Source organism: Salmo trutta, unplaced genomic scaffold, assembly GCF_901001165.1.
Source record: "Salmo trutta unplaced genomic scaffold, fSalTru1.1, whole genome shotgun sequence".
In the NCBI taxonomy this organism is placed as follows: Eukaryota; Metazoa; Chordata; class Actinopteri; order Salmoniformes; family Salmonidae; genus Salmo; species Salmo trutta.
In genome coordinates, this window is record NW_021822695.1 from 254,940 (window position 1) to 282,495 (window position 27,556).

The 27,556-nt window shown below is 44.8% G+C and overlaps 1 protein-coding gene across 5 annotated transcripts in view; it reads left to right on the forward strand.

Annotated features, from left to right (window-relative positions):
• Positions 1-27,556, forward strand: part of LOC115183660 (glutamate receptor 2) — a 111,260-nt gene that overhangs the window by 43,101 nt on the left and 40,603 nt on the right. For all 5 annotated transcript variants that reach the window (XR_003874043.1, XM_029744768.1, XM_029744769.1 and 2 more), the window contains exon 4: positions 2,206-2,402. Coding sequence is in view for 4 of the 5 variants with exons in the window: in XM_029744768.1 (XP_029600628.1) it covers positions 2,206-2,402 (197 nt within the window). In the remaining variant the exon portion in view is untranslated. The remainder of the gene's footprint in view (positions 1-2,205; positions 2,403-27,556) is intronic.

Sequence of the window (27,556 nt, forward strand, 5' to 3'; positions counted from 1 at the left end):
TACCGTGACCCTAACCCCAGTCACCTTTCTATCCTACCGTGACCCTAACCCCAGTCACCTTTCTATCCTACCGTGACCCTAACCCCAGTCACCTTTCTATCCTACCGTGACCCTAACCCCAGTCACCTTTCTATCCTACCGTGACCCTAACCCCAGTCACCTTTCTATCCTACCGTGACCCTAACCCCAGTCACCTTTCTATCCTACCGTGACCCTAACCCCAGTCACCTTTCTATCCTACCGTGACCCTAACCCCAGTCACCTTTCTATCCTACCGTGACCATAACCCCAGTCACCTTTCTGTCCTACCGTGACCCTAACCCCAGTCACCTTTCTATCCTACCGTGACCCTAACCCCAGTCACCTTTCTGTCCTACCGTGACCCTAACCCCAGTCACCTTTCTATCCTACCGTGACCCTAACCCCAGTAACCTTTCTATCCTACCGTGACCCTAACCCCAGTCACCTTTCTATCCTACCGTGACCCTAACCCCAGTTACCTTTCTATCCTACCGTGACCCTAACCCCAGTCACCTTTCTATCCTACCGTGACCCTAACCCCAGTAACCTTTCTATCCTACCGTGACCCTAACCCCTGTCACCTTTCTAACCTACCGTGACCCTAACCCCAGTCACCTTTCTATCCTACCGTGACCCTAACCCCAGTCACCTTTCTATCCTACCGTGACCCTAACCCCAGTCACCTTTCTATCCTACCGTGACCCTAACCCCAGTCACCTTTCTATCCTACCGTGACCCTAACCCCAGTCACCTTTCTATCCTACCGTGACCCTAACCCCAGTCACCTTTCTATCCTACTGTGACCCTAACCCCAGTCACCTTTCTATCCTACCGTGACCCTAACCCCAGTCACCTTTCTATCCTACCGTGACCCTAACCCCAGTCACCTTTCTATCCTACCGTGACCCTAACCCCAGTCACCTTTCTATCCTACCGTGACCCTAACCCCAGTAACCTTTCTATCCTACCGTGACCCTAACCCCAGTCACCTTTCTATCCTACCGTGACCCTAACCCCAGTTACCTTTCTATCCTACCGTGACCCTAACCCCAGTCACCTTTCTATCCTACCGTGACCCTAACCCCAGTAACCTTTCTATCCTACCGTGACCCTAACCCCTGTCACCTTTCTAACCTACCGTGACCCTAACCCCAGTCACCTTTCTATCCTACCGTGACCCTAACCCCAGTTACCTTTCTATCCTACCGTGACCCTAACCCCAGTCACCTTTCTATCCTACCGTGACCCTAACCCCAGTCACCTTTCTATCCTACCGTGACCCTAACCCCAGTCACCTTTCTATCCTACCGTGACCCTAACCCCAGTCACCTTTCTATCCTACCGTGACCCTAACCCCAGTCACCTTTCTATCCTACCGTGACCCTAACCCCAGTTACCTTTCTATCCTACCGTGACCCTAACCCCAGTCACCTTTCTATCCTACCGTGACCCTAACCCCGTCACCTTTCTATCCTACCGTGACCCTAACCCCAGTCACCTTTCTGTCCTACCGTGACCCTAACCCCAGTCACCCTTTCTATCCTACCGTGACCCTAACCCCAGTAACCTTTCTATCCTACCGTGACCCTAACCCCAGTCACCTTTCTATCCTACCATGACCCTAACCCCAGTCACCTTTCTATCCTACCGTGACCCTAACCCCAGTCACCTTTCTATCCTACCGTGACCCTAACCCCAGTCACCTTTCTATCCTACCGTGACCCTAACCCCAGTCACCTTTCTATCCTACCGTGACCCTAACCCCAGTAACCTTTCTATCCTACCGTGACCCTAACCCCAGTCACCTTCTATCCTACCATGACCCTAACCCCAGTCACCTTTCTATCCTACCGTGACCCTAACCCCAGTCACCTTTCTATCCTACCGTGACCCTAACCCCAGTAACCTTTCTATCCTACCGTGACCCTAACCCCAGTCACCTTTCTATCCTACCGTGACCCTAACCCCAGTCACCTTTCTATCCTACCGTGACCCTAACCCCAGTTACCTTTCTATCCTACCGTGACCCTAACCCCAGTCACCTTTCTATCCTACCGTGACACTAACCCCAGTCACCTTTCTATCCTACCGTGACCCTAACCCCAGTCACCTTTCTAACCTACCGTGACCCTAACCCCTGTCACCTTTCAAACCTACCGTGTGTCTATATATGTGTATGTATAGGTCTGTCCACCCTGCAAGTGATCCTGGATACAGCAGCAGAGAGGAAGTGGATTGTAACAGCCATCAACGTAGGCAACCTGAAGGATGAGAGGAAGGACGAGGCGTATCGCTCCATGTTCCAAGACCTGGAGATACGAAAGGAGAGGAGAGTCATTCTGGACTGTGAACAAGACAAGGTTAAAGACATCATGGACCAGGTTGGTCTGTCTGTCTGTCTGTCTGTCTGTCTGTCTGTCTGTCTGTCTGTCTGTCTGTCTGTCTGTCTGTCTGTCTGTCTGTCTGTCTGTCTGTCTGTCTGTCTGTTTTAAGATGGTCATACCATGGATCATTTAAATCAAATCAAACTTTATTTGTCACATGCGCCGAATACAACAAGTGTAGACCTTACCATGAAATGCTTACTTACAAGCCCTTAACCAACAGTGCAGTTCAAGAAAAGTTAAGAAAATATTTACCAAAGAAATAAAAGTAAAATATAATTTAAAAAAAGTAACACAATAAAATAACAATAACGAGGCTATATACAGGGGGTACCGGTACAGAGTCAATGTGGAGGCTATATGCAGGGGGTACCGGTACAGAGTCAATGTGAAGACTATATACAGGGGGTACCGGTACAGAGTCAATGTGTAGGCTATATACAGGGGGTACCGGTGCCGAGTCAATGTGGAGGCTATATACAGGGGGTACCGGTACAGAGTCAATGTGAAGACTATATACAGGGGGTACCGGTACAGAGTCAATGTGGAGGCTATATACAGGGGGTACCGGTACCGAGTCAATGTGGAGGTTATATACAGGGGGTACCGGTACAGAGTCAATGTGGAGGCTATATACAGGGGGTACCGGTACAGAGTCAATGTGGAGGCTATATACAGGGGGTACCGGTGCCGAGTCAATGTGGAGGCTATATACAGGGGGTACCGGTACAGAGTCAATGTGGAGGCTATATACAGGGGGTACCGGTACTGAGTCAGTGTGGAGGCTATATACAGGGGGTACCGGTACTGAGTCAGTGTGGAGGCTATATACAGGGGGTACCGGTACAGAGTCAATGTGGAGGCTATATACAGGGGGTACCGGTACCGAGTCAATGTGGAGGTTATATACAGGGGGTACCGGTACAGAGTCAATGTGGAGGCTATATACAGGGGGTACCGGTACAGAGTCAATGTGGAGGCTATATACAGGGGGTACCGGTGCCGAGTCAATGTGGAGGCTATATACAGGGGGGTACCGGTACTGAGTCAGTGTGGAGGCTATATACAGGGGGTACCGGTACAGAGTCAATGTGGAGGCTATATACAGGGGGTACCGGTACAGAGTCAATGTGGAGGCTATATACAGGGGGTACCGGTACAGAGTCAATGTGCGGGGGTACAGGTTGGTTGAGGTAATTTGTACATGTATATAGGGGTGAAGTGACTATGCATAGATAATAAACAGCGAGTAGCAGCAGTGTACAAAACAAATGGAGGGCGGGGTCAATGTAATAGTCTGGTGGCCATTTGATTAATTGTTCAGCAGTCTTATGGTTTGGGGGTGGAAGCTTTTGCCAAATCTTTTCAGTCTCCTGAGGGAGAAAAGGTTTTGTCGTGCCCTCTTCACGACTGTTTTGGTGTGTTTGGACCATGATAGTTTGTTGGTGATGTGGACACCAAGGAACTTGAAACTCTAGACCTGCTCCATTACAGCCCCGTCGATGTTAATGGGGGCGTGTTCGGCCCGCCTTTTCCTGTAGTCCACGATCAGCTCCTTTGTCTTGATCACATGGAGGGAGAGGTTGTAGTCCTGGCACCACACTGTTCGTTTTCTGACCTCCTCTCTATAGTCTGTCTTATCGTTGTCAGTGATCAAGCCTACCACTGTTGTGTTGTCAGCAAACTTAATGATGGTGTTGGAGTTGTGTTTGTCCAGGCAGTCGTGGGTGAACAGTGAGTACAGGAGGGGACTAAGTACACACCCCTGAGGGGCACCAGTGTTGCGGATCAGCGTGGCAGATGTGTTGTTGCCTACACTTACTACCTGGGGGCGGCCCGTCAGGAAATCCAGGATCCAGTTGCAGAGTGAGGTGTTTAGTCCCAGGGTCCTTAGCTTAGTGATGAGCTTTGTGGGCACTATGGTGTTGAACGCTGAGCTGTAGTCAATGAACAGCATTCTCACATAGGTGTTCCTTTTGTCCAGGTGGGAAAGGGCAGTGTGGAGTGCGATTGAGATTGCGCCATCTGTGGATCTGTTGGGGTGGTATGCGAATTGAGGTGCGTCTAGGGTATTCGGGAGGATGTTGTTGATGTGAGCCATGACCAGCCTTTCAAAGCACTTCATGGCTACCGACATGAGTGCTACGGGTCGGTAATCATTTAGGCAGGTTACCTTCGCTTCCTTGGGCACAGGGACTATGGTGGTCTGCTTGAAACATGTAGGCATTACAGACTTAGTCAGGGAGAGGTTGAAATTGTCAGTGAAAACACCTGCCAGTTGGTCCGTACATGCATTGTGTACACATCCTGGTAATCCATCTGGCCCTGTGGCTTTGTGAATGTTGACCTGTTTAAAGGTCTTGCTCACATCGGGTACCAAGAGCGTGATCACATAGTCATCCAGAACAGCTGGTGCTCTCATGCATGCTTCAGTGTCGCTTGCCTCGAAGCGAGCTTAAAAGGCATTTGGCTCATCGGGTAGTCTCGTGTCACTGGGCAGCTCGCGTCTGGGTTTCCCTTTGTAGTCCATAATAGTTTTCAAGCCCTGCCACATCCGACGAGTGTCAGAGCCGGTGTAGTAGGATTCAATCTTAATCCTGTATTGACACTTTGCTTGTTTGATGGTTCATCTGGGTGCATAGCGGGATTTGTTATAGATGTCCGGATTAGTGTCCCGCTCCTTGAAAGCCTTTAGCTCGATGCGGATGTTGCCTGTAATCCATGGCTTCTGGTTGGGGTATGTACGTACAGTCACTGTGGGGATGACATCGTCGATGTACATATTGATGAAGCTGATGACTGAGGTGGTATACTCCTCAATGACATTGGATGAATCCCGGAACATATTCCAGTAGTCCTGTAGCGTAGCATCCTCGTCATCTGACCCCTTCCGTATTGAGCGAGTCACTGGTACTTCCTGCTTTAGTTTTTGATTTTAAGCAGGAGTCAGGAGGATAGAATTTTGGTCAGATTTGCAAAATGTAGGGTGAGGGAGAGCTTTGTATGCATCTCTGTGTGTGGAGTAAAGGTGGTCTAGAGTTTTTTTTCCCCCACTGGTTGCACATGTGACATGCTGGTAAAAATTTTGTAAAACTGATTTAAGTTTTCCTGCATTAAAGTCCCCGGCCACTAGGAGCGCCACTTCTGGGTGAGCTTATGGCCTTATAGAGTTGGTTGAGTGTGGTCTTAGTGCCAGCATCAGTTTGCGGTGGTAAATAGACGGCTACGAATAATATAGATGAGAACTCTCTTTGTAGATAGTGTGGTCTACAGCTTATCATGAGGTACTCTACCTCAGGCGAGCAATACCTCGAGACTTCTTTAATATTAGACACCGCGCTCCAGCTGTTATTGACAAAAAGACACACATCCCCACCCCTCGTCTTACCAGACGTAGCTCCTCTGTTCTGCCGGTGCATAGGAAATCCCACCAGCTCTATATTATCCGTGTCGTTGTTCAGCCACGACTCAGTGAAACATAAGATATTAGAGTACTTAATGTCCCGTTGGTAGGATAATTGCAATCGTAGGTCATCAATTTTGTTTTCCAATGATTGCATGTTAGCAAGTAGGAGTTTACTCGCTCACCTACGGATTCTCAGAAGACAGCCTGATCTGCGTCCTCTTTTCCTCCGTATTTTCTTCACGCAAATGACGGGGATTTGGGCCTGTTCCCGTGAGAGCAGTATATCCTTCTCGTCGGACTCGTTAAAGGAACAAGCTTCTTCCAGTTCAAGGTGATTAATCGCTGTTCTGATGTCCAGAAGTTATTTTCGGTCATAAGAGACGGTAGCAGCAACATTATCTACAAAATAAGTAAAGAAATAAGTTACAAACAACGTTTAAAAAAAAAACTAACAAAATAGCACAGTTGGTTACATGTAAAACGTCAGCCGTCCTCTTCATCTTAACAACCATCTTTAGCTATTTGATATTTTCATTATTTGATCAAATATTGAATTTGGCCTTTACTACTATAGCCCATAGAAAGGTATTTGAATAACACATTCATAATTGGCAAAACAGACAGTTACAAAATAAATAAGGAATAAGGTTTTGAAGACAAACTGAAATGGTCCACCCACACAGACAGCGTGGTGAAGAAGGCTCAACAGCTTGTCACCAAAAACCCTGACAAACTTTTACAGATGCACAATCAAGAGCATCCTGTCGGGCTGTATCACAGCCTGGTACGGCAACTGCACCACCCTCAACCGCAGGGCTCTCCAGAGGGTGGTGCGGTCTGCCCAACACATCACCGGGGACAAGATAACTGCCATCCAGGACACCTACAGCACCCGATGTCACAGGAAGGCCAAAAAGATCATCAAGGACAGCAACCACCCGAGCCACTGCCTGTTCACCCCGCTATCATCCAGAAGGCGAGGTCACTACAGGTGCATCAAAGCTGGAACCGAGAGACTGAAAAACAGCTTCTATCTCAAGGCCATCAGACTGCTAAACAGCCATCACTAACACAGAGAGGCTGCTGCCTACATTGAGACCCAATCGCTGACCACTTTAAGGGTTAATTCCACACGGTCAAGGTTAGGCTTGCACAGATCGGGAGGACCTCAGGAACGTTCCTGTGGTTGAATTGTGTGTCTACCCTTAACGGTTTTGCCACTGTCATGCAAAAGCACCTCAAATTTAGGTCAGGCTTCATTTTGGGCCTTGTGCTAAGACCTTTCTGGATGTCAATATCTTACCAGAAAAACTTCAGAGACAGCTGCTCTTCACATATGTGACTCTTTATATGCCACCCAACCATAATCGGGAAATATATTAAAATTCAGACTATACATGGATACATAACATAACCTAGATGGAAGTTTCCAAAAAGGGCCAAAAAAAACGGATAAAAACCTGGTTTTTTAATATGTACCAGATCATGAAGTTTGCCTATAAAACCTGGTTTTATAATATATACCAGTTCATGAGGGTTGCCTATAAAACCTGGTTTTATAATATGTACCAGTTCATGAGGGTTGCCTATAAAACCTGGTTTTATAATATGTACCAGTTCATGAGGGTTGCCTATAAAACCTGGTTTTATAATATGCACCAGTTCATGAGGGTTGCCTATAAAACCTGGTTTTATAATATGTACCAGTTCATGAGGGTTGCCTAATCACACATATGACATTTTTGAAAGATGTGACATTTTTAACCCTTCGAAACAGCCCCTACGACCCCAATTTAAAAGTAAACTCATATCCTCTTAACTAAATGTAGGCTGTGAAATCAAAACCACTTTTAGGGTCAATTTAACCACTTCCGGGTGCTCCAGGAAGCTGAAACTCAACACAGGTAGTCCTCATAGTGGCCTGATGGATTGTCATTGAAGACAGTTTGATATGGGATTGATTTAGGACAGAAGGCAATGTATTCCTATGGGGAGAGATGTCAATGTCAACTGTTTGAAGAAAACAGCCTGTTTTCACTGTTAATAAATGGATCACTGGTCACTTTAAACAATGCCACTTTAAATAATGTTTACATATCTTACATTAATCATTTCATATGTATATACTGTATTTTATACCATCTATTGCACCTTGCCTATGCCGTTCAGCCATCGCTCATCCATATATTTATATGTACATATTCTCATTCACCCTTTTAGATTTGTGTGTATTAGGTAGTTGTTGAGAATTGTTAGATTACTTGTTAGATATCACTGCACTGTCGTAACTAGAAGCACAAGCATTTCACTACACTCACATTAACATCTGCTAACCACGTGTATGGACCAATAACATCTGCTAACCATGTGACCAATAACATCTGCTAACCATGTGTATGGACCAATAACATCTGCTAACCATGTGACCAATAACATCTGCTAACCATGTGTATGTGACCAATAACATTTGATTAGATTTGATTTGAAGATCTTGTCCTATATCTTGAAGACAGAAGAAAGCTCAGGAAATATTGTTTTTTTTGTACACATATTGAACCCCTTTTTGGGGTGATAAAACAGACCCAGTTGGTCTGTCTGTCCAGACTGTGAACAGGACAAGGTCAAAGACATTATGGAACAGGTTAGTCTGTCTAGACATTATGGAACAGGTGGGGTTCTATAGTGTTGGGAACTGATGTCCTCTATTGGGTTCTATTGGGATCCATTGAGTTCTATTGGGATCCATTGAGTTCTATTGGGATCCATTGAGTTCTATTGGGATCCATTGGGATCCATTGGGTTCTATAGGGATCCATTGAGTTATATTGGGATCCATTGGGTTCTATTGGGATCCATTGGGTTCTATAGGGATCCATTGAGTTCTATTGGGATCCATTGAGTTCTATTGGGATCCATTGGGTTCTATTGGGATCCATTGGGTTCTATTGGGATCATTGAGTTCTATTGGGATCCATTGAGTTCTATTGGGATCCATTGAGTTCTATTGGGATCCATTCAGTTCTATTGGGATCCATTGAGTTATATTGGGATCCATTGAGTTATATTGTATATTGTCTGTTGACTGTATTAGGTATAAGGTAAGGGTATTTGTGACATTGTTTTACGATAGAGTATATTGATTGTGTCGTGACGTTGTATTAGTTAATGTGACGACTGTTGCTCATCGAATGATTAACGGTTTATAATTACGTGATTAAATGAATTAAGCAATGAATCAAGCAATTATTAACTCATTAACCTGGGGCACCATGGGAACATTGTTTTGATTGAGTTTCTATTTCCCAAATTAACTCAAAGGATATCAGAATATCGATTACAACAGTCGCTAAATTAATCAATTTCCTCTACAGTCTCATAATCTGAAAGTCGTATAATCCGGGAATCTGCACGGACCCGGGCTTTACCACTGAATTTACCACACCAATCTTAGTTGATTATTTATTTACTAGCAAGCTAAAATGATGATAAAAATGCACATACACAAAACACAGTCTAGCTATCGATTAGGACTTAGTATAACGGGCCAACACACTATGGCGCTTGTTACCCAAAATGGGGATTTTAAAGAGAGAGAAATAAAGGAAGTACACGAGAGAAATATACATTTGGGTTCATTTGTCAGCCATGCTTATTTAAAATTAGCCTTGCCCCGAACTGCCGCTCTTATGGGTCAGAATATAATGATGTAATTACGTGTTGTAGTTCTCAGGTGGGAAGCTCCGCGTGGGTCGTTTAGGCTTCTAAATGACGCAGTTCTCCGGCGCAACTCTCTGGTTGTCCTCACGATGTCAGTGTCCTTCTTGGCTAAGTGGTCTGATCCTCACCCTTGATCGGAAAGGGGTCTTCTGAGGACAGACAGCTCTGTAGCTCAGAGCTCACAGCTTCGGCTCGAATGGTGTCGATACCACGATTCAATGGAGAGTGGAGGCTGGGTGGTTCGGCTTGAATTCACCCGCTTAGACACAGCTACTCGTCCGTAGCTCGTGTAGAAAAATATTTCTTTGTCTTCAACCTTGTGTTTCGTTTTGGGGTTCGTCAACTTTGTTAGACCTTGGCTGCAGCTTGGGGTCAATAGTCTTCTATGTTAATTCTTCACTCTCCTGTCTTATACCCTCGGGTCAGAAGTGGGTGTAACAGCCTTTAGGGCGATTCTCTGGGCGGACCAAGTAAAGGGGGGCAAGGCTTAGATTTGGCTAAAAATCCGATTTTAGACACTAACTTCACATTTCATCTTTATCAAAACATTCTGTTTGATTTGGATATTTTCCAAACAGCGTACAATGTATAAACATCAGGCATATACTGGGAAAACTCTTAAAGGTACAATGTTTTCATAATAACGTCATCTCTTAACCTTAAAAACAAATACAAAAGTTACATACATTTTAATATTCCACTTTTCGTCATAACCACCATTGTGGCTGACGGAAACCATTGTTCCAAAGTCCCTTTATTGCATGTTTAAGGTTCTGAGGCCAGTTCTCCATTGTTAGGACAAAGGAATTTCTCTGTATTATGGGCATGAGGTGTCATAAAACCCCCACATCTTCAGACCCCTAGATCTCTCCTGCTCTGTTGGGGGTTTGGGAGATAATCTGTAGGGTGGTGGTCTCCTCTACCCTGACCTGATCAGGACAGTCATGACAGTCCCCCTCTGGTAGGTTCAACTTGGAATGATTCTGCATGTTGCAACCCACCATAAGAATGACCATCGGATGTCCTGGTCTGTGGATCATCAGAGCAGCCCCCCCCCTTTAGTGGTTCCCCCTGGTAGGCTTTCCACAAGCTGTGGATCACCACCAGAATGGATCAAGGAGGTCTGGCAGTGGCTCTGTGTTCCGGCCCGTCGTCCGATTATCCCGGTTAGTGGACCTAGGCAGTAACTTGGCAGACGTTAATAACGCACAACACTCAGGCAATACATCATTACATTTCCTCCCCAAAGGAGCGGTGTCTTGGCTCTAAGGCTTCCTAAGTGTCAAAGGTAATGAAACGAAAAATTGGAATAAAAACATAAAAGTATACAAAATATGTCTACCACACCTTAATCATCTAATATGGACTATGTTCTATATATGTCCAAGGCCTTGGCTAAATAGCTCTATCATGGCATTGTCTCTAATGTCATGTCTAGGTTGATCCTACTTGCAGGTGGGTAGTTAAGGCACTTGGAAAAACTTGGCCCCTGAAGGCCAAAGCTTACATTAGGGACATTACTGGGCTGACCTGATGAGTTCGGGAGAGGAGGCTGGGACTGGGCCCTGTAAGAGGGTTTCCGGATCCATTGCCACCTTTCCAAAAATCGGGATCGCTTCCGTCCCACGGGTGATCCTAGTATAAGACCTCATTAGGTCTTCCATTGCACGTGTGCGCCTGTGTACGTAATAGGTGCACACGCCAAGGGAAATGAGACCAAGGATCATGGTAACAGTCAGGATACTGTCCGGCACCGTCCAAGAGCGGGCGACAGACCAATCTTTTGGTCTGTAGTCAGTCGGGTCGACTAACAGTGCCTCATCCAGTACGCTAAGATCGACAGTCATGGGTCCCTCGTACTGGATTTGGTATTGAATGGCTTGTGGTAACTCAAGGGAACGTTTAGCAAAAGCGTCCGGCATTTCAATCTCTGTGTCTATCCGGTCGTCGGGAAGGTGGTATAGAGCGAGGTCGTCTACGTGAATAATCGCCCCCTCTGGTACCGTAACAAAAACAGTCTGGTTGGGGAGGTTTAATTGGGTGATGGAGTCATGGCGTTCGTAAGTCATAGTGGCGGACGCGAACGGTGTGTTGACCAACCATCGGTTCCCTACCACCTCCACTTGTGTGGTGGTGGCCCCATCCCTGGCTGTTAGTTTGGCTCTACAGCGTTCTTCGCTGGTGATAGCTTTAATACCACAAAGACGCTCAGTGTTATCCCTGACAAATGGTTTGCTAGGACAAAGGTAGTGGACATCTTTGGTTAGAGTACACATTAGCAGGTTAGGGGTGAGATAGAAATCTGGGTTGTTTTCCTGGTAAGCTACAACTGGGGGCGTGGCAATCTTTACGTGGGTACTGTCGCGCCAAAATCCTACATTGAGAACCGTTTTCAATCTATAGATATTCTCCAGTTCAACAACCGGCAGCGTCAGTAGAAAACCCACTTCATTACGATCAACATCAACGTGTATTGGGATGGCCGACCCCAGACTATAGGCCAAATGTGATTGTAACGGCCTTAGTGTGGTTGAAGTAGCTGAGGTCAATATGTTGTGCACCATTGAGAGGGGCACTAGATATGAGGGGATTCTATTCATGGCCAAGTGGTCCATAGAAGAGCTAACTTCACGGAGAAAATCCTCCAGTAACAATCGAACCAATTGGACATGGGCATAGTCATGGTTCATGACCTCTGCTAGCTTTCCTACAGACAGGATAGTTTTGTTCAGGAGAGTAGCGTGTGTGTTGACCACCAGAATAATGTCCTGGAGAGACTTTCCCACATGTTGCAACCTAAGGGCCTGTGCCTTCATCTGCTGCTGGATAAGTGGCATCTCTTTAGTAATCTCCCTAACATTCCTCTTGACTGTGGCTAGACTGACTGCGTTGACGGCAGTGGTACCTAGGGCAAATAGTGACCCTACGGCTGCCCCTATCGATAGTAGCGCCCCGACGAATCGTTTTTCTCGCCTGGGCTCAGCTAGTTCTGACTGGGTTACTGTGAACTTTTGGAGTTGGGCCAACATATGGGCAGTGTCTAGCTGGGCGTGCTTAATTGCCTGGCTGGTCCAGTCAGCCCCGGCCCAACTCAAATGCGCCGCAGGTGGAATGTGTTGGCGGTACACATTCTCTGCATCTAGGCGGACATATACCCTCTGCGTGTGTACTCTGCAGTTAGTTATGAGGAGTCCTGGATCGTCGCGGAGAACGATTCCCGTAGGGGGTCCGTTCGTGATTACGTCTGCTGGGTTGGTTTTGACCAGGGCGCAGAGTGTCAGGATCATCCAAAGGAACTCCATCCTACAGAAACGCATAATCAGAGATTGTTGGATTATTTCAGTTATTTGTATTCGTAAACAAAAATTGTTTTGCCAACTATTTTTCTGTTTTTCTTATTTTTAATCAGTACAGCGCAGGACGATATCACTAGTGACAACAGATGTATATCTGGTAGCTGGGAAGAGAATAAAAGATATTAGGTGCAACGTACTGGTCTCCTGGAAGGGATCAGCTGAGGGTACTTAAGAATTTTCTTAGTACCTCTGTTTTTTTTTGCTAGGGTTTTTATCTATTCGGTGCTGGCTAGCACCCCTTCTATTCCCATGGGGGGAGAGTACAACTTGATTTGGTTCCGGTCGACCCACTTTAATGTGGCGGTTTGTCGACCTTTGCTGATTTTGATCTGGTAAGCTACAGGTGATAGCTTCACCACAATCTCGTGTGGCCCCGTCCAGTGGGGCAGGAACTTTGTTGCGACGCCCGCGGGTTTGGTGTATATGTAGTACCACACCTTATCTCCGACCTCGAACACCTGGTGTGAGGCTTTTTTGTCGTAATAGGTCTTGTCACCTTCTGCACTTCTTTCCAATTGTCCTTGAGCGTACGCAAAGGTAGTCTGGAGATGGTTCCGCAAGTCGGTCACGTATTGATGAGCCGTGTAGGCGGTGGCTGCGGCGACATCTCCCGGTTGGTACAGGAGATGCAGAGGAAGGGTAATTTGCCGGCCCGTCATCATCTCAAAGGGTGTCATTCCCGTAGACTTGTTGCGTGTGGCTCTGATTGCCATCAGTACCAATGGGAGTTTGAGGTCCCAATCTTTGTGGTTGGCTGCCACATATTTCCTCAAGATTCTGACAATTGATTGTTTGCTCTGGTCTACCCCCCCCCGAGCTCCTAGGGTGGTACGCGATGTGGAGTTTAGCTTTGACTCCCAGGAGCTTCCACAGTTCGGTCATTACAGCTGCCGAAAAGTGGGTTCCTCTGTCGCTGTCCACGGTTTCTCCTGGCAGGCCGAAACGACTGAAAACGTGGTTTAGCAAAAGAACGGCAGTGGTTTCCGCTGTGTCATTAGTCGCCGGCAGGCACTCCACCCACTTTGTGAATGCGCAAGTCACTGTGAGGAGGTACTTGTTGCCTCTGGCAGACCTGGCAACTGGGCCGACCCAGTCGATCTGGATCGAGCTCCAGGGGTAAGACACACCCTTGCGTTGCAGGGGTGCTCTGTGAAGTGGCTTGGTGGGTTGAAACTGGCAGCAAACTAGACACCCCCTCACGTATCGTGCCACGTCTTGTTCCATGTGAGGCCAGTGGGCCACCTGTCGCAATGTTTCACATGTAGCCTTGACCCCCCTATGGCCTCCACATGGCTCGTCGTGGGCATGAGCTATCATTATCCCCCTCTGTGTTTTAGGAACCACCCACCTTCGAGCGGTGTCGGTTTCTGAAACATACACCAATAGGTCATCTACAAGTGTGAGGTGCTGTTTAGTTGCGTACAGCGAACGCAAGTCGTGTGAACCTGCCAAAGCCAGTTCGGACACTGGGTGGTTGACAGGATCCGACAGGAATGCCATCAAAGTGGCGAGGGACTCATCTTGGTGTTGCATTGCTACCAGGTCGCCATTCATGAATGAATGCGTTAGCAACACATTATGTTTGTGCGACGACGTTTTCCGTGGTGCTACATGGCTACGCGTTACCGCAGACACCATAGCTTCCTCAGTGGGTTTTTCGTCTCGAGCAGCAAACACCCAAGGGGTGCCGTGAATTGCACCAGATTTCGCCATGCTGTCAGCATGGTCGTTGCCAAGTTTGTCACGACCAGGTGATTTGGAGTGTCCCTTTACTTTCTTCCAATACACCTGTATGTCGTGTTTGGTGATGAGATCATCACAAGCTAGAATGAGCTCTTTGTTTTTCACCTCTTTACCACTTGAAGTAGTCATGTGCTTTTGTTTCCAAAACGGCAAGTGGCATAAGAAGGTGAGTCTCGCGTAGTTAGAGTCGGTGCAGATCGCCAGTTCTGCCAATTCGTGTTTCACCGCTGTTTGCAGGGTGATCAGCACGCCAGCCACTTCTGCAAACTGGCTGGTCTTGTTGCCAAGCTGAAATTGAAGTGGTTTGCACGGAATGTCGTTGTGCCATACCAATCCCACCCCAGCTTGCAAGTGGTCTAGATGGCGGTAAGAACAGCCATCTACAAATGCCATCGGCATGTCGAGACACACGTTCTCTTCGAAATAGTGATGGTTCGAAGGCAATGGCGGAGCGATGTCGCGCGGGGGTGGTCCGGAGTCGGTTTCATCGTCACTACAGTGTTGACACACCGCCAAAGCACTGCCCAAAGGCAGGTTCTTTGCTTTTGCGTAGTTGATTACTACATCATGGCTCTGCAGCGTCATGAGCCAAGCCGCTATCCTGCTGTTGTGTACAGCACCCTCACGGATTCGTTGGCTTTTCAGAAAAGTCACAGGCTGGTGACATGTTTCTATGATCACCTTTTGTCCGCCGACATAACTGGTGAAGTGTTTGATCGCCCAGACTGTCGACAGCAGCGCTTTTTCGCAGTCTGAGTATTTGTGTTCGGCGGGGTTGAGTGTTTTGCTCGCGTAAGCAACCACACGTTTGTCTTGGTCGTATTTTTGGTACAACCCAGCGCTAAGGCAGTGCTCTGAGAAACCGACTTCCAAAAAGAATGTCTTGTCTTTGTTGGGGTATACCAGGCAGGGTGCCTCGCAAAGCAGGTTTTTCAAGGAAGCCACCGCTTCGTTGTGAGTGACATCCCAAACAAATGGGGTGTCTTTCTGAAGAAGGTGAGTCAACGGTTTTGACAAGTCGGCGTAGTTTTCGATGAATTGACGGGAGTAATTACATACTCCCAAGAAGCTGCGCACCTCGTGAAGGTTTGTAGGTGTTTTGATGTTGCGGACTGCTTGGATTCGGTTAGACTGTGGCAGGATGCCCTCGGCACCCACCAGAAGCCCAACGTAGTTTACCTTGGTCCTGCACCATTGTCCTTTCATGATGGCCAACTTAGCCCCTGCAGTCCCGAGTTGGGTGAGAACGTGGTCCATTTCATTGAGGTGATGTGACCAAGTCTCACTTCTCATGAGAACGTCGTCCACGTAAATTATCGTCCCCCTAGAGGCTGCGTCTGGCATCGCCTTGTGCAGGAAGATGTTGAACTCTGAGGGGGAGTTCGCATACCCGAATGGGCAACGATTGAACGTGAAGAGCTTGTTCGAGAAAGAGAAAGCCAACTTGTGTTGGTCACGCGGGTCGACTGTCATGGTCCAGAAACCATTTGCCACGTCGACGGTGGAGAAGTACTTGGCGTTTGCCACCTTTGGCAACTCTTGGTCGAGCTGTGTCATTGGCCAACGAGACAACGGAACCAGTTTGTTGAGTTGTCTATAGTCAATGGTAAGACGCCATTTACCCGTTGGTTTCAGAACGGGCCACACGGGAGCGCTGTACGTACTGTTACATTCCCTGATTATCCGTTTAGCTAATAAGGAATCGATAATCTCTTGTACTGCTGCGTATGCTGCGAGCGGGATTTTGTATTGTCTAACGAACGTAGGAGTTGCTCCGGGTGGCGTAGGAATACGCACCACATGGATACTCGTAACCCCGCAATCCAGCGAGTCTGTCGACCAGATCTCACTGTGTTTGTTAAACAATTCTCTCAACTGATGGCGTTCAGTGTCATTGACAAGTGCATCAACCTCCGACAGTAGTTGTATTACCTGTGCATGGAAACCAGGATATGGTTCGGCGAAATTGTACAGGTCTTCATCGGGTGGTGACGGCATGTCACTTTTGGAAGAGTCATCGGTTGTTACCTCACAAGAGTGTACTTCGCATGCAGGAGGAGACGCAATATCATCCTCCGTGACGATGGAGTATATTAACTGGTTGCTGTCAGGATCGACATCCAGCCGGAATGCCGATGTGTCGTCCAGTGGCAATACAGGAGTTAGTGCTATTGCTTTTGACTGACCAGTAAACAGCGTACCTCCCTCGCCATCTAGGTCTAGGGAGGACGGAAGAGGCCCAATCACAGGAACAACTAGTTCAAAATCATGGAAGGCGTAATCGATCAATGTTCCTAGCTGAGTGTGCCGAGGAATGGAAATATCCGCTTGAGTCAGATTTTGTACCAGGAGGTAAGTGGATCTAGCGGTTAGTTCCAACAGTGGGTTGCCATTGATAGTTAGCCCCAAGTCGAATAGTTTTGGAGAGGGTTGGAAGAACGCAGTGGTGCCTTCCATCCGGTATCCGGGCGCCAGGTTCAGTCTTACAGAAACCTCTGTGGTTCTTGCCGGTATCAACATGGCGGACTCAGTTATCGTCTTGCAAGCTTCAGGAATAGTCTGCCCGGAAGCCATTCGCACCGGGTCGAAAGACAAGGCATATTGGTTTGGCTGCGCCAAAGACCAAAGAACTTGGTGTATGGTATCAAGTTTAACACCCAATCTTACCAAAATGTCCGCTCCCACATAGACTGTATGTGGGAGGTCCGCGACAACCAGTAGGTAGTGGGATAATTCCTTGGTTCCAATGCGGATCGATAGCGCACACACCCCTATTGCGGTGAGTGTTGTCTGGGGAGTCGTTCCCAGTGGAAATCTAAACGTTTTCGGCACAAGGGGATGGCAGTTAGCCGTTTTCGAAATTTCGTTGAACATTTCCAAACTGATTGCGGATTTTTCTGACCAGGTGGCCAGCCTGGTATCCTCAGCCCTAGTGCCGTTTAGGCACACGCCCCCTATCAGAGGAGGGCGGTAAGTGTCGGCTGGTGAATCACCCAAGCCGCACAAGAAAACCACATGTTCGGTTAAGTTCCGAGTCGAACTCACATTGTCCTTTGCCACAAATGGCGGACTCATGGCCAAGTTCACAGGGTTTGCGTCAGATGCTGACGTCGGACCCACGTCGTTGCACAATGTATGGCAGGTAGCCTTGGAAGAATGCGGCGAAGTCAACGGAGTTGGCATAGGTATCTGTGACCAGATTTGATTTGTTTTCCAATCCATTAGTGGTACCAAACGGTCAATTAAATCACTCCCAATCAGCATTCGTTCGATTTCGATGCTAGTCACATACACGGGGTGTATCAGTGACACGCTTTCGAAGTTGAGTTTAAGTAGGAGACGTTTGGTTAGGGGCGAGGTAGCTTGAGTGAAACCTCGAAGATTCGTATCGCAATGTTCCGTTTTCAACCAACGTTTTGTTGGGTCCACTGCCCTTTTTAGTTCATCCAGCAAGGTTTCGGATATGAGGGAAATTGTTGAACCCGAATCTATCAGAGCGTGACAGGTCACACAGTCCTCCAGGACTGTTCTAAGGTATGGCCTGTTCGAGTTGGTTTTTCTCGTCATATCCCCAACAAAATGGAGTGGGTTGGGAGAACGGAGCGGTTTGTAATCTGCGTCGATTTCCAAGACAGATAAGTTACCTACGTGACCCAGTGGGTCCTCTATCGGAATGGTAGAGGAATCATCTGTTACAAAGCTGCTTATCTCGTGCATCTCCACCTCCGTGTCCAAGTCTGTAGACAAAACCTGCGGGCTTGTGTCTAGAACGGGCGGTACCTGGACAGGGATTCGAGTGGGGGCGGGGGTAATGGAAATGTTTGCGTCCTCTTGAATTGCATGAATTTCGGCGGACTCGGTTTCCAACAATTTTACGCCTAGTCATGAGGATTTATCCTTGTCCTCTTTCTCAAATTTCTTACGATGCAGTACATCTTTTATCAGAGCTTCTATATCATTTCGGTTAGCGTTTAAATCATTGTTGAACAATTTGTTGCCCTTGTTACGCTTATTACCCTTGTGTCCTGACCCTTTGTGAGAGTTAGGCGGAGGGGCATGTCGGCTAGGTTGATCTCTACGGGACCTGTTAGATTGGGGACGTTCATCGTAGCTATTGTTACGGCGGTGGTTGTCGGGGTGGTGGTTACTTGGTAGCCACCCCCTTTGATCGTCCTCTTTTACAGCATATGTCCCTGATGCAGCCCCTTCTAATTCGAGTGATGGTTCCCGCCTAAGCTCGAAAGTCGAGGTGTCCGGGCTCTTAGCCCGGCTTGCTTTTGATGCTTCAAAAGCGGTGCTTGCCAGCTCTCGGAGCGTCGAGATTGGCAACCCGACGTGGGCAGTAGGGCCCAAGTAGTTAATGAAGTTGGGAGACATGTTTGACAGAAAAAGTTGTTTGAACGGCAATAGGTCTTCCATTCCTGTTTCAGTGAGCATGCCAAAGTAAGCTGAACGAAGCCGGTGATAGTAGGCTTGTGGGTGTTCATTTCGAGCTTGTCTGATATTGTTAGCCAACGAACTATCGTGTTTGCGAGTCGCAGACCCACTGAATTCTATTTTCAAAACCGTGGCAAGTTTAGCATAGTCGTTTTGCACGTGTTGCTCTTGTAGACGGATGAACCTTGTCACGTGTCTGTTGGACGTTCGCTTCAAAAGATAGAGCCTGTCTGCATTCGTAGCGTTTGGGTAGCCATCCAAGGCGTCCTCTATGTCGGCTAAGAATGTCTCAGTGTCGTTTGGCTTTCCCGGAACGGGGTCGAAGAGGCGGAAGTTTTTGACGATTTTGTCAAGGCGATCCCCGCCAAGTGCGCGGGGAGCATCTGCACTCTCCAGTGGAGAATTGTGGGCCGAGAGGCCAAGAGGAAAAGTCAAGCTGTGGTTGTGTTGGCGAGGAGGCCCCAATTCACTGTGGGCCGAATGGCCAAGAGAAAGAGGCTGAAATCTCCTGTCATCTACATTCCCTCGTTCTCTTAGCTCCGGATGTGAGCTAGGTTGCTTGGTTTGGTTGTCCCGCGCTAGCGCGTGACTGTTCTGGAGTTCCTCCAGATGATACCTAAGGGTGGTGTTATGCTGCATCGCAGAGTCCACCTGGGAGTTGAGGGTGTTTATTTTCGACACGTAGGTGTCGCCCTTTTTTCGCTCGGCCTCATACTTATCTGTCATGGTTTGCAGGGAGAGGTCGCGAGTGTGGAGTGAGAGATCCAGTGATGCGATGTCCTCCTTTTGTTTAGAGGTCACATTTTCCAACTTTCTCACCTGGTCTTTCTCATCCTTCATTAAATCAGCGACTTCAATGAGTTCTGCTGTTTTGTCCTCCAACTTGGTCATTGTGTTCATTAACTGATCGTCTTTGGTCTGCAGCTTTTGGAATAGAGCATTATTGCTTTGAGTGGTTTCATTCACAACCGTTTGTAGGGCATCAATTTGCTCGCCCCGTTTTCTAACTAGCTCTTCCGATTCATCTAGTTTCGCGTGGACTTCATCGTATTTAGTTTTGGCTAAACCGAGTTGTTCTTTTAGAATACGGACTTGGTCAAGAGATTGTTCGCGTTCTTTGTTATAAGTGTTAGACAGATCTTCCAATTTATCTGTTCTCACACACAGTTCCTCAGCTAGCAGTAGCTTATCTTTTTCGGCTTTCGATGCCAGCTCCCTGGTTCTCTCCACCTGTACCTTGAACTCCCCAGCTTCCTGCTCGTGCCTCTGCTGGGCACTGAGGTACTGGTGCACTGTCCATCTCTGCTGGTGGGCATAGTTGAGGGCTAAACTGGAGAGAACCTTCACAAGGCCTCCGCCTGATGGTCTATTTTGAAGAGCGTCTGTCGCAATGTCTGCATTTTTCTCGCTTATGGCATTGAAATCTAACATTTTCAGCCCCTCGGCATAGTTAGGATTTGCATCGTTGCTGAGGTCCGCGATCAATCTTTCCGTGGGTGAAGGTCCACTGATTAGAGGGGAAATGGGTGGAAACCCATCTGATGGATTGCTCATTATTATGATTGTCAGTTATTTCAATTTACGTAATGTTTGGGGTTTTTAGTTGGAGGCTGCAAACACGATTTAACTCAGTTTGTAAACGTCAATGAATCATCAAGACTGGGTCAGTAATGTGAGTTGGTTATTACTGAACTTGCCAAAACAGGTTTCATTGATTAAATCGATTTTAATGATAAATCTAACCTGTATCGGCTATTTGGGAATTTTAATTTTAATTCACCTGAAAGAGTTGCTATCTCTAAGTTAACGTTGAAAAGTTTAACTATGTCTCATTGGTTAGTACACATTAGTTTGCGTATTATTCCAATAACCAACCTGGACGGTAGTGTAGCAATTTAATGTGTATTAAATTGAACGAGACAATGATCTCCAATCAGTTGAGACTGGTTAGATATCGTACAGCATAACCTGAATTATTTAAAAATAATTACTGGTGATTCTTCACCACCGGAGGTCACTGTTAACACAAGCTAAAATCGACAGGGTACCAGTGAAAATAGAATTTTACAATACTGTTAAAAAGTCTACCTAAACACCATTAAGCTGGTAAAACAGCTTTAATCTATTAATCAATTTGAATGATTAGTCAACCCCGTATAGCTAAAGGAATTAGCTTTAATTAACCTGAAGTAATTGCTATATCTAAGTTAACATTGAAAAGTTTAACTATGTCTCATTGGTTAGAACACATTAGTTTGCGTATTATTCCAATAACCAACCTGGACGGTAGTGTAGCAATTTAATGTATATTAAATTGAACGAGACAATGATATCCAATCAGTTGAGACCGGTTAGATATCGTACAGCATAACCTGAATTATTTAAAAATAATTACTGGTGATTCTTCACCACCGGAGGTCACTGTTAACACAAGCTAAAATCGACAGGGTACCAGTGAAAATAGAATTTTACAATACTGTTAAAAAGTCTACCTAAACACCATTAAGCTGGTAAAACAGCTTTAATCTATTAATCAATTTGAATGATTAGTCAACCCCGTATAGCTAAAGGAATTAGCTTTAATTAACCTGAAGTAATTGCTATATCTAAGTTAACATTGAAAAGTTTAACTATGTCTCATTGGTTAGAACACATTAGTTTGCGTATTATTCCAATAACCAACCTGGACGGTAGTGTGGCAATTTAATGTATATTAAATTGAACGAGACAATGATATCCAATCAGTTGAGACCGGTTAGATATCGTACAGCATAACCTGAATTATTTAAAAATAATTACTGGTGATTCTTCACCACCGGAGGTCACTGTTAACACAAGCTAAAATCGACAGGGTATCAGTGAAAATAGAATTTTACAAAACTGTTAAAAAGTCTACCTAAACACCATTAAGCTGGTAAAACAGCTTTAATCTTTTAATCAATTTGAATGATTAGTCAACCCCGTATAGGCTAAAGGAATTAGCTTTAATTAACCTGAAATAGTTGCTATATCTAAGTTAACGTGGAACAGTTTAACCATGTCTCATTGGTTATGGCACATTCGTGTGTGTATTATTCCCATAACCAACCTGGAGAGGTAGTGTATCAATTTAATGTATGTATAAAATTGAACAAGACAATGATATCTAATCAGTTAAGACTGGTTTGATATCCTACAGCGTAACCTGACTTATTTCACGAAAAATGACTGCCGATTCTTCGCCAGAGGTTACGGATAGCCCAAGCTGAGAACACACAGGATTCCCGTCTAACGCGGGAATTCACTATGAACAAAGAGGAAAACAAAAATGGCTGCTCCCCTTTGTTAGCTTAGCATCTGGCGCAATGCTTAGCTTTCCTTGCGCGGGGTTTCCCCCTTGCCGCACAAGGGATGTTCCCTCCAACAAGGGAACGGGTTTACTTGGTGACGTCTCACGTTCAACCCTTAACCTCTCCCCGTTACCCAACGCGAGAGGTAGAGAGATAATAACTTCGCTTCGGTCAAACGAATATATCTACTCTAATTTCCGTAATGGCTGGCTCATATGTCCTCTGCTCTAGGAATTACTTATGACCGAGTCAGATCACTCCTGAAAGCGATCGACAGAAATAACACTACGTTAGGCCCAACTAGTATTATTTCTCAGAATGCCTGCATCGGCTGGTACATATGCCCTAGCTCGTAGCATTCAGTAGACCCCCTTCACACTGGCTTTGGTCAGATATACAACAGGGGTCGTTCTCTCCCGACCAGTATCTGGGTCAAATGGAACGACACACACACACTTCTCTCCCGCACTAGTCCTGCCTATAGCTATTAATGGAATGTATATATATTGCTACACAATTGATATGGAATAACACAACAGTGCGGCCTAGTCCTATCTTAGATGCCTCACACGGGGCGCCATATGTCGTGACGTTGTATTAGTTAATGTGACGACTGTTGCTCATCGAATGATTAACGGTTTATAATTACGTGATTAAATGAATTAAGCAATGAATCAAGCAATTATTAACTCATTAACCTGGGGCACCATGGGAACATTGTTTTGATTGAGTTTCTATTTCCCAAATTAACTCAAAGGATATCAGAATATCGATTACAACAGTCGCTAAATTAATCAATTTCCTCTACAGTCTCATAATCTGAAAGTCGTATAATCCGGGAATCTGCACAGACCCGGGCTTTACCACTGAATTTACCACACCAATCTTAGTTGATTATTTATTTACTAGCAAGCTAAAATGATGATAAAAATGCACATACACAAAACACAGTCTAGCTATCGATTAGGACTTAGTATAACGGGCCAACACACTATGGCGCTTGTTACCCAAAATGGGGATTTTAAAGAGAGAGAAATAAAGGAAGTACACGAGAGAAATATACATTTGGGTTCATTTGTCAGCCATGCTTATTTAAAATTAGCCTTGCCCCGAACTGCCGCTCTTATGGGTCAGAATATAATGATGTAATTACGTGTTGTAGTTCTCAGGTGGGAAGCTCCGCGTGGGTCGTTTAGGCTTCTAAATGACGCAGTTCTCCGGCGCAACTCTCTGGTTGTCCTCACGATGTCAGTGTCCTTCTTGGCTAAGTGGTCTGATCCTCACCCTTGATCGGAAAGGGGTCTTCTGAGGACAGACAGCTCTGTAGCTCAGAGCTCACAGCTTCGGCTCGAATGGTGTCGATACCACGATTCAATGGAGAGTGGAGGCTGGGTGGTTCGGCTTGAATTCACCCGCTTAGACACAGCTACTCGTCCGTAGCTCGTGTAGAAAAATATTTCTTTGTCTTCAACCTTGTGTTTCGTTTTGGGGTTCGTCGACTTTGTTAGACCTTGGCTGCAGCTTGGGGTCAATAGTCTTCTATGTTAATTCTTCACTCTCCTGTCTTATACCCTCGGGTCAGAAGTGGGTGTAACAGCCTTTAGGGCGATTCTCTGGGCGGACCAAGTAAAGGGGGGCAAGGCTTAGATTTGGCTAAAAATCCGATTTTAGACACTAACTTCACATTTCATCTTTATCAAAACATTCTGTTTGATTTGGATATTTTCCAAACAGCGTACAATGTATAAACATCAGGCATATACTGGGAAAACTCTTAAAGGTACAATGTTTTCATAATAACGTCATCTCTTAACCTTTAAAAACAAATACAAAAGTTACATACATTTTAATATTCCGCTTTTCGTCATAACCACCATTGTGGCTGACGGAAACCATTGTTCCAAAGTCCCTTTATTGCATGTTTAAGGTTCTGAGGCCAGTTCTCCATTGTTAGGACAAAGGAATTTCTCTGTATTATGGGCATGAGGTGTCATAAAACCCCCACATCTTCAGACCCCTAGATCTCTCCTCCTCTGTTGGGGGTTTGGGAGATAATCTGTAGGGTGGTGGTCTCCTGTACCCTGACCTGATCAGGACAGTCATGACAATTGATACCACAACATTCCTGAATAATCGTTTCTGATTAGCTAGAAAGGCATTCCAGATAACAGGACATTTGGAAAAGATATTGGGTCACCTTGCAATCATGACGCATTAAGCCCCTACACATGCAGACCATACTGGTTACAAAGTAACAGAAAGATAAACCTACACCTACACATGCAGACCATACTGGTTACAAAGTTACAGAAAGATAAACCTACACATGCAGACCATACTGGTTACAAAGTTACAGAAAGATTAACCTACACATGCAGACCATACTGGTTACAAAGTAACAGAAAGATAAACCTACACCTACATATGCAGACCATACTGGTTACAAAGTTACAGAAAGATTAACCTACACATGCAGACCATACTGGTTACAAAGTTACAGAAAGATTAACCTACACATGCAGACCATACTGGTTACAAAGTTACAGAAAGATTAACCTACACATGCAGACCATACTGGTTACAAAGTTACAGAAAGATAAACCAACACCTACACATGCAGACCATACTGGTTACAAAGTTACAGAAAGATAAACCTACACCTACACATGCAGACCATACTGGTTACAAAGTTACAGAAAGATAAACCTACACATGCAGACCATACTGGTTACAAAGTTACAGAAAGATAAACCTACAACTACAAATGCAGACCATACTGGTTACAAAGTTACAGAAAGATAAACCTACACATGCAGACCATACTGGTTACAAAGTTACAGAAAGATAAACCTACACATGCAGATCATACTGGTTACAAAGTTACAGAAAGATAAACATACACATGCAGATCATACTGGTTACAAAGTTACAGAAAGATAAACATACACATGCAGATCATACTGGTTACAAAGTAACAGAAAGATAAACCAACACCTACATATGCAGACCATACTGGTTACAAAGTTACAGAAAGATTAACCTACACATGCAGACCATACTGGTTACAAAGTTACAGAAAGATTAACCTACACATGCAGACCATACTGGTTACAAAGTTACAGAAAGATAAACCAACACCTACACATGCAGACCATACTGGTTACAAAGTTACAGAAAGATAAACCTACACATGCAGACCATACTGGTTACAAAGTTACAGAAAGATAAACCTACACATGCAGACCATACTGGTTACAAAGTTACAGAAAGATTAACCTACACATGCAGACCATACTGGTTACAAAGTTACAGAAAGATAAACCTACACATGCAGATCATACTGGTTACAAAGTTACAGAAAGATTAACCTACACATGCAGACCATACTGGTTACAAAGTTACAGAAAGATTAACCTACACATGCAGACCATACTGGTTACAAAGTTACAGAAAGATAAACCAACAACCACACAAACTGAAATTGGATAAATTGTGGACACAGGTCCAACGAGGAAAGTTTTTGCTAGTTAGCTAGCTAGCGTATATTCTTTTGGGAAGAGACATGGAGCATCTGATGACCTAAAGTGGTGAGGGATGAGCATGAATTTCTCCAGTCCCTTTGTTGCAGTCAAATCCTCCCACGTTTCTAGTTTCACCAGCTGTTTTCAGCAACTGGTCTTTTAGAATTCGGTTGTCAGGTTTCCTAGCAACAAACTATTGCGCTAGCTTCTAGCCTCGTGTTTTATATGCAATACTATCTCCTCGTAATGAACAGTGTCGAGTGGCCTGACGAGAAGGCAACCTTTTCTAGTTATGCCAGGCAAAATCGGGCATCGCCGGCTCATAGTTATGTATGTATCCAAATGAATGTCAATAGAAAACAGCTTAAACAAATGCAAATGCAGCTACTTTGCCGTTATTCTGGCTGCAAAGGTCGTGACTGTGTTAGCCGTAGCTAATTGTCTATCTAGCAAGCAAGGAAAAAGAACATTGCCAGCGAGCATGGCAATGGAACATAGAAAATGGACAACTGGATCGCGTCCATAAATATCGAACTAATGGAATGAACAACTGGGTCGCGACCATAAATATCGAACTAATGGAATGAACAACTGGATCGCGTCCATAAATATCGAACTAATGGAATGAACAACTGGGTCGTGACCATAAATATCGAACTAATGGAATGAACAACTGGATCGCGTCCATAAATATCGAACTAATGGAATGAACAACTGGGTCGTGACCATAAATATCGAACTAATGGAATGAACGACTGGGTCGCGTCCATAAATATCGAACTAATGGAATGAACAACTGGGTCACGTCCATAAATATCGAACTAATGGAATGAACAACTGGGTCGCGTCCATAAATATCGAACTAATGGAATGAACGACTGGGTCACGACCATAAATATCGAACTAATGGAATGAACAACTGGGTCGCGTCTCTAGCAACCAAAAGGTGAGAAAGTAGGAATTATCTTGTAAAAAGTAGGAATTATCTTGTAAAAATGTAAATATCAGTGAAAAATGTTTATTTCTACCGGTAAAGGTGTGCTTTAATCCATTTCATAGGTAATGTACAAAACGTCTGTGTTTATCCCTTCCAAATATGATATTGTTTTATATTATATTGTTTTACATTATATTGTTTTACATTATATTGTTTTACATTATATTGTTTTATATTATATTGTTTTATATAATATTGTTTTATATAATATTGTTTTATTTGATATTGTTTTACATTATATTGTTTTATATAATATTGTTTTACATTATATTGTTTTAATCAATATTGTTTTACATTATATTGTTTTATATGAGGTTGTTTTTATATAATATTGTTTTATTTGATATTGTTTTACATTATATTGTTTTATATAATATTGTTTTACATTATATTGTTTTATATAATATTGTTTTACATTATATTGTTTTATATAATATTGTTTTACATTATATTGTTTTATATGAGGTTGTTTTTATATAATATTGTTTTATTTGATATTGTTTTACATTATATTGTTTTATATAATATTGTTTTACATTATATTGTTTTATATAATATTGTTTTACATAATATTGTTGTATATAATATTGTTTTACATTATATTGTTTTATATAATATTGTTTTACATTATATTGTTTTATATAA